The sequence below is a fragment of the Adiantum capillus-veneris genome, chromosome 21 (assembly GCF_014529385.1).
Source record: "Adiantum capillus-veneris isolate H3 chromosome 21, ASM1452938v2, whole genome shotgun sequence".
In the NCBI taxonomy this organism is placed as follows: Eukaryota; Viridiplantae; Streptophyta; class Polypodiopsida; order Polypodiales; family Pteridaceae; genus Adiantum; species Adiantum capillus-veneris.
Window position 1 is genome coordinate 32,966,037 of NC_140951.1, and position 7,644 is coordinate 32,973,680.

At 42.7% G+C, this 7,644-nt stretch overlaps 1 protein-coding gene across 1 annotated transcript; it reads left to right on the forward strand.

Moving 5' to 3' along the window:
* Window positions 1-4,755: 4,755 nt before the first annotated feature.
* Window positions 4,756-6,775, forward strand: LOC147430750 (ATP-dependent DNA helicase pfh1-like). The gene is made up of 2 exons (XM_086493312.1): window positions 4,756-5,998; window positions 6,100-6,775. Exons 1-2 carry the CDS (start codon window positions 4,801-4,803, stop codon window positions 6,156-6,158), a joined length of 1,257 nt encoding a protein of 418 aa, XP_086349438.1. The 5' UTR covers window positions 4,756-4,800; the 3' UTR covers window positions 6,159-6,775.
* The last annotated feature ends 869 nt before the right edge of the window (window positions 6,776-7,644 follow it).

The window sequence follows — 7,644 nt, forward strand, 5'->3', positions numbered from 1 at the left end:
TCTAAGCGGATGCAATGTGGCTCCCTATGGTTTGACTCTCAGGGGCTGCTAATTCAGGAGATTGTGATGGTTCGAATGGTATAGTTGACACCGTAGGGGCCTTTGCCTTTAGTATTCTGCGTTGCTCTGCCTTGCGTAAGCTTTCAATTTCCTTTTCCCTAACTGCAAGGATATAGCATTCGACCTCTTGCACTTCTACAAGATTCCTACCATCAGGTAGTATAACTTTAGAGGGGAATAACTTTGAAGGGTCAGGGAGTGCAGTGGATGAAACATTCACATGGGCACTCTTAGGGAGCATGGGGTCTACGTGAGATGTAAAAGGTGAATTTACTTCCCCACCCCCTTCATTTACTTCGCTAGTCGCATGTTCAAGCGAGTGGCTCTACTAAAGGTCTCTTTTAAGCGGCTAAACACGCTCGACCCGGGGGGTGGGCCTAAGGAATGCATGTCTTGACTCAAACTCTAAGGGTTTTGTGTAGGATACCTCTCCATGACATCATAGTCGGAAGAAGAGTCACTAGATTAGATATGTGGGTTTTAGGTCGCACTACATTTGGTCCTGGCCAAAGGTTCGGAATCTAATATAGATGGATAGTGAATGCTTGTGTAATTTGAAGCACTCTCAAGTCCTTTAGACTCTAGGACTCGACCAGATTGTAGGTACATGTGACGTAAATATCCTAAAAGCATTGAAGAGTACTCTAGAGGCCTTGCCACAAACTATTTTGGTCGTTTTCACTTGAGTTTTCTTTTTTTTTTCCTAACTTTTTTGAGACGTGTAATGTGAAATAGGTGCGTAATGTGAAATAGGTCATGTGATAGCTCGAAACGATATTTTTTTTCCTAACTTTTTTGAGGTGTGTAATGTGAAATAGGTCATGTGATAGCTCGAAATGAGTGTATTGTTTAAAGGAACGTGGCATGCTTTACAACACACAATTATGCTACATGAAGCTCTCGTAATCCCAAAAATAGTCGATTTCTACTTGGACGTGTAGACAAAATGGGAAAGCCTAAAGGAACCTTTATCCCACATGCCCCATTCCACTTTTGGAGGAGTAGGTATATATATCAGACATGACACACTATTCCTTCACTTGAAAGGAAGCTATGGAGAATCCTACTTCCTACATATGTAAATCAAGACGGAGGCCGTTTGCATACTAAATTTTTATCCTTTCCTTTTGCACACTCATTCTTTGTAGCACGAACTTACATGAAGGTGTTTTTTTTTTCGAATTTTTTATCCTTTTAGATTAGAAAAAAAATAAAAGCTACAAAAATAAAACAATGCTTTTTATCCAATATTTCCAGAAATGGTGAAAAATAACTATACTGTACCAAAATTAGCCGCAAGAAAAACCATAATTAACAGTGTTAGATTTGTGCAAAACAAAATTAATAGTGGAAAACAAGATTAACTGCAAGCAAAACAAAAATTGCAGATTCGTTTTCAACAACCAAAACCAATAGATTTGAACACCCCACTGCAAATCTTTGCAAACCGCATGCCAAAATGGTAGATATGTTCATAGATCTATGCAGATCAAAACAAAAAACAAAACCATTTCCAACCTTTATTGCAGAATTATAGAAAAACCTCAAAACAACAATGCAGCTGCACCTAGAGCTTGCACAATGCCTTCTCGACAACGGCACCAAAAATATTGGATCATAGGGGACTTGTTGTGCATTGTGTGTTAGCCATGGAGGCTGCAAACACACAACCTAGATGCAGACAAACTCGCAGATGCATTCGGGTGTGTCACTCACCTCTATATAGCTATCAATGAAGGAACCCCATGTGGCCGCGAAGAGGGAGCTCTTCGCCGCTGCTCAACCACCCTACTGCCGTTGTATCGCCGCTCGTGCTCTGTATATGCACACACTCCCTCCCACGCTCACAGCTAGACAAGAGATAATGCGGGAGAACAAAACCATACACTCGAGAATGAGCAAAAATTAGGTTACAAACCAATATGTGGGTTGACCCGTCCACATATGGGTGCCCACAATTGGCCGACAATCGAACATGTTATCTCTCTCTCTCTCTCTCTCTCTCTCTCTCTCTCTCTCCTAAATCTAGTGTGTGCCTATCATTGACGATCGCCCATGACTACACATGTGGAACCGACAAGCCCAGCCCTTGACTCAATAGAAAAAATAATGATAAGAATGACGCTCAAAGTTAACAACGTACTTCTCATTGTTGTTCTATATGTGGATGATTTACTGACACCACTGGTCCGAATGAGGTATATATTGCTGAATTTATGGCAAATTTGAATGCTACTTTCAAAATGAAGGATTTGGGGATGTTGCATCATTACTTGGGTATACAGCTTAAGGAGCGTGATGGTGGTATTGCGTTGTGTCAAACAAATTAAATAGAAACATTGCTATGCAAGTTTGGACTTGAGGATTGCAAACCTATTGCCACTCCCATGGAAACATGTTTGAAATTGAGTCTTCAGGATGCTGGTGATCCCACCGATGTCAATCCTTACCAAACTGTTGTTGGATACCTTATTTATGTATGTAATACAAGGCCAGATATTTCGTTTGCAGTCTCATAGATCAACAGATTTAGCTTAGGGTCTAAGCATTGGCAGGCTGTCAAGAGGATCTTTCGCTAGTTGAGTGACATTTTATATCTTGGGTTGTTTTATCCCAAGGGGAGATCATTGCTGCCAGATTTACATGCTTTTACGGATTCAGATTAGGCTGGTTGTTATGACACACAAGTGTCCACGAGTGGTTTTTGTTTCATGCTCGGCAATTCATGCATATCATGGTTGAGCAAGAAGCAACCTATTGTGGCCACTTCTAGTTGTGAGGCTGAGTACATGGCAGTCTTCATAGCTATACAATTGAGTGTGTATGGCTCTAATGCCTTATGGCTAATTTGGGTGTTGGACATGACACTACCAACATTATCTACACTGACAGTCAGAGCGCATTGACAGTTGCAAGAAACCCAGTTTTCCATGCTCGCACAAAGCACATTGAGATGCATTACCACTATGTCAGAGAGAGACTCTCAGCAGGAGAGATCAACTTGGCTTATGTGCCAATACAAGACAACCTTGAGCCCTTCTGGACAACTGCCAATTATTGTTCTTAGACATCCAACTAAACCAGATAGAATCTTGCAACCAAAAGGAAAAAGTGTTTGTTCAAACTTTTGGAGCGGACTAACTAAATTTTGTAGAGTTCCATGCTTTCCACAACCTTCACACAAGCTCAAAATCCTTTGGGGTAAAATTATCATTAGAAATCAATGAGTCTTCCAAAGAAAGCCCATACCAAGCTTTGTAATCTTTGAGATGAAAGTGTTGAATGTTTGTTATGATCAAAATTGACGAGAAGTCTGAAGAAGAGGAAGCTCTGATGATCCATTTTCTTGCCAATTTATTGAAATGGTGTTGAATATTGAGGATGCCCAGCCCTCCGACCTCTTTATCTCTGCAAAACAGACTTCCTAGGCCACCTTGGGTATTTTTTTAATATGCTCAGAACTGCCCCACATAAATCTTCTAGCCAAAGTGAAGACCTTAGTTAGCTGGTACTAAGAAGGCATCCAATAAGATAAGGCAATGGTCACGCGAGGCTTAGTTATCAGTTATTTGAACAGATAACTAAGCCTCATTCTTGGTCACACGCAAAAAGAAGCATTAAATGACTTACTAAGCTTACCCTTTGTAACTATGCCGAATTTGGCATAGTTGTGAAGTTGAAGGCATAGTTGAGAGGATAAATGAATAACTAAGCATCGCGTGACCATGCAAAAGGCTTAGTTTTTCATTAAATGCTTTGTCTATGCATAGTTGGCATAGTTATCAATAATTGATAACTAAGCCTCGCATGACCATGCCCTAGAGAGCAAATAATTATTGATTTAATACAAAAACCCTTGCAGAAAGTTGGGATGCCATGAAAATAACTGGTCTCAAGACCATTAGTGGGTAGTCTGAGCTGTAGAAAATTCAAGATAAAGAGGTTTAGACAGCCTTCACATACACCTCTTAAAACCACCTTCATCTGGCCTTCTAGCTGTAACTTGCGAGCACATCCACCCGATAGTGGCGCTGTGAGTTGACGTTGTTAGTTGCATTCACCTCCAAGCTGGACGGTGCTTCGGCCACCCTCCACACTTATAGGCTCTTATGTGTCGTATACAGAGCAGCTCACTATCTGCCAGTAGCTACGACTACTTTTATCTAGTGTACGTGGCCATGGCGCTCCCTCATCACTATCTCACACGGGCATGGGTTTGATGGGATCAACGGCCCACGTCTATTTCCCTGAGCGGGTGCATCGTGGGACGTCCGATGTTGCGGCGCGTCCGAATTTACCAGTTTGCCCGAATTTTTCTAAACTGACCCTAATTTACACAACGGCGGGTTCATCATAACAGAAGCCCTTCTCCCAATGCTTTCAACAAGCACACGCAGGTGAGGTGGTTAAGGTGATAGGCTAGCAAAGTGGAGGGAGGTGGGCGCCCGAATTTACAAGTTTTACTGCACCCGAATTTACCTATTTTCCCGAATTTACACAAACCGCATCGGATGGCTCAGATCGCACCCGCTCCAGGAAATAGGTGCGGGCCATGATCACATCCAGCCCATGCCCGAGATAGTGAGGAGGATGGCGCTCCTTCTGAAGGGCGCTCCTTTTTGGAAGGCCCTCCAAATTGCACTAAGGTTTAAAATTTCATAAAGGTGTTTACGTTAATAGTGCATTTCCTCTCTCTTTCTTTTTCTTCTTCTTCTCCTCTCTCTCTCTCTCCCTCTCTCCATGTCTGCCATTGCCAAGGCAGAGGTTCCCGACAAGAGTTGGCTCAAGTTTTCCAAACAGCAGATCGAGGTCCTCATAGCGGTTGCGCAGGGAAAGTCCGTCTTCATTACCGGCTCCGCAGGTACAGGCAAGAGCTATATTCTAGGGTTTATTGTGAGATTTCTGAGGGACCAGTGGGGTTCGGAGTGTGTGTATGTAACGGCCTCCACAGGGCTCGCCGCATGTGCGGTCGGTGGCACCACTCTACATTCATTTGCAGGCATTGGGCTCGGGACAGATGATGCAGAGACTCTGGCTGCAAAGGTATACGGCAAGCAAGATTGCAGAGACAGATGGAGACGTGCCAAAGTGCTTGTAATTGATGAGATAAGCATGATAGATGGGGATCTCTTCGACAAGCTTGACCATGTTGCAAGAGAAGTGCGTAAGGCAAACGGCAACAATAACCATGCTCTCTGCTTTGGGGGCTTGCAGCTCATTGTTACTGGAGATTTCTTCCAGCTTCCTCCTGTCAAACCTTCAAACCCTAGAAAATATTTCGCGTTCGAAGCGGACTGTTGGAACAACTGTTTTGACTTGCAAGTCGAGCTTAAGCATGCTTTCAGACAATCTGATGAGAAGCTTATTGGTATGCTCGATGAAATAAGGAAAGGGTGTCAATCCCCTCACACACTGCAGCTTCTCAACTCTTGCTTTCGAGTGCTTGAAGACGATGGGTCCGGGATCGCTCCAACAAGACTATACCCTTTGAAGGTTGATGTAAGGGAAGAAAATTCGAAAGAGCTGCGCGGATTGGGAAATCCGGTCTTCAAATTTTCTGCGGAGGACTGGGTTGCAGGCTCTTTTTACAGAGGGATGCTTGATGGTATGAGGTTGGAAAAGGAGCTAGACCTGTGTGTGGGAGCGCAAGTAATGCTTGTAAAGAATTTTGATACAGAAGTGGGTTTTGTGAATGGTGCAAGGGGAGTGGTAATAGGATTCAAATCTCTGCCTTTCAAAGAGGGTGATGTGAAAGAGGAGGTGGCACGCTTGATCAATCCCGCCATGAAATGGCCGGTTGTGCGATTTGCATGTAACAGAGCTGAAATAGTGATAGGACCAGATAGACAAACTGTGGAAAGTGGGGGCATGCAAGTGGCGAGGCGCATCCAAGTGCCTTTGATCCTTGCATGGGCGCTAAGTGTTCATAAGTGTCAAGGTATGACTCTTGACAAGGTTGAGACTGATCTTTCCAAGGCATTTGATTATGGCATGGTGTATGTGGCTCTCTCTCGGCTAAAGAATTTGGAGGGTTTGCAGCTTCTTGGATTCGATGCATCGCGGATCAAGGTGCATCACAATGTTGTATCATTCTATAATCAATTGATCAGCTCCAAGTAAGCTTGCAAATTATGGTCCCTTGACGTTTGGTATGCACCATATGAAGGAAGGGTCAGGGCAATGCCATGAATCGAAGGGGTCAAAACGATCAATTTTGGTGCTCAATCGATTGCTTTTACATCCTGCTTCAAAAAGACTCCATAATTTTTGGATGGTTCAAGGACAACGAGACATATCAGGCTAAAGCATTTCGATTGTTTCTTTTTGTGGTCCATTGTGGATCAGCCTTTTTGCTCCGCATTGAGTTTATTTCTCCTTGTCAAGTTCACGGAACCTTGTATCTTTTTGGCTAATTAGTCTTAATCTCATGAAGGATTATTAAGTCATGTGCATTGTCCACAGCTCCCTTACTTTTGCAACATGCGCCAAAGGGATGAACGCTTTCATCTATTCATAGTGGGGTCTCTTATGACAGAAAGTCGATTGGATAGCTCGGCATAGTGCTCGCTTCATTTGCTTAACCTTATACAAGTCATGGACTTCTATGTACGTTGGTGAACTCAGAGTTTTGTGGTGAAAGAACGCAACATGTATGTAACACTTTCAAACTTTTTTGAAGCTTTTCATGGTAAAATAAATTGTGCAAAATTGCTCTGATGTGTCAGTCTACAAGGAAAGACCCGATTGTTGTTATGTGTTGCAGTCGCAACTAGACATTCTCGTAGATAGTTTGTGATATCCATGTTTATATTTGTCACTGATGTTGATGTGTATGGCAATGGAGGCTTACTGACATTGGATGCTTGTCTTGTCTTGTTGTGTAGTCATTTAGCTCACGGTCCTCAAATTCCTTGCTTGGGTGCATGAAATGCTTTTATGTCTCTAGCAAGCTCATCAAAGGGAGTATTGTTACCAAGGAGTAGGTGAAGTGGTACCTCTTCCTAGGAAGTAGGAGATACACTTGATGAAAGGTCCTATTCATTCCCTTCTTGACTACAATTGATGAAAAGTCATATTCATTCCCAAATGTATGTCCCCAAACCCTAACCTGAAAGAATGGCAGGTTACATAAAAACTTGCAAGCTACCTCTATTTACCAATGCTCACACGATCTAAATCGCCATGGAAGTTATTTTGGTACTTAGCTCATTGCCCTCAAGGTCCACACTCAAGTCACAAAGTCTCTTTCTCATTTGCAAACATTATGTCAATTGCTAGAGTTAATAGTTCATGAGTACTAGCTTTTGCATATCTTTTGTGTTTTTTTCTCCCTTGTGTTTGTGAGCATGCTATCAAAGTCCGGGCTCGAGGAGTTGCCCACCATAGCCGTCAATCTACAAGTAGTTAAATTGTAAAATTTTAGCTGCAATCGCACGATGATTAACACCTACGCACACATAATGCAATTCTCTAGTTGCCAATCCTTGGTGTCCAACTCAGTAGGCGAAATGCTACCAGCAGTTAAATTGCAAAATTTTAACTACAAGCACACGATGACTGACACCTTAGTACATATAATGCAAT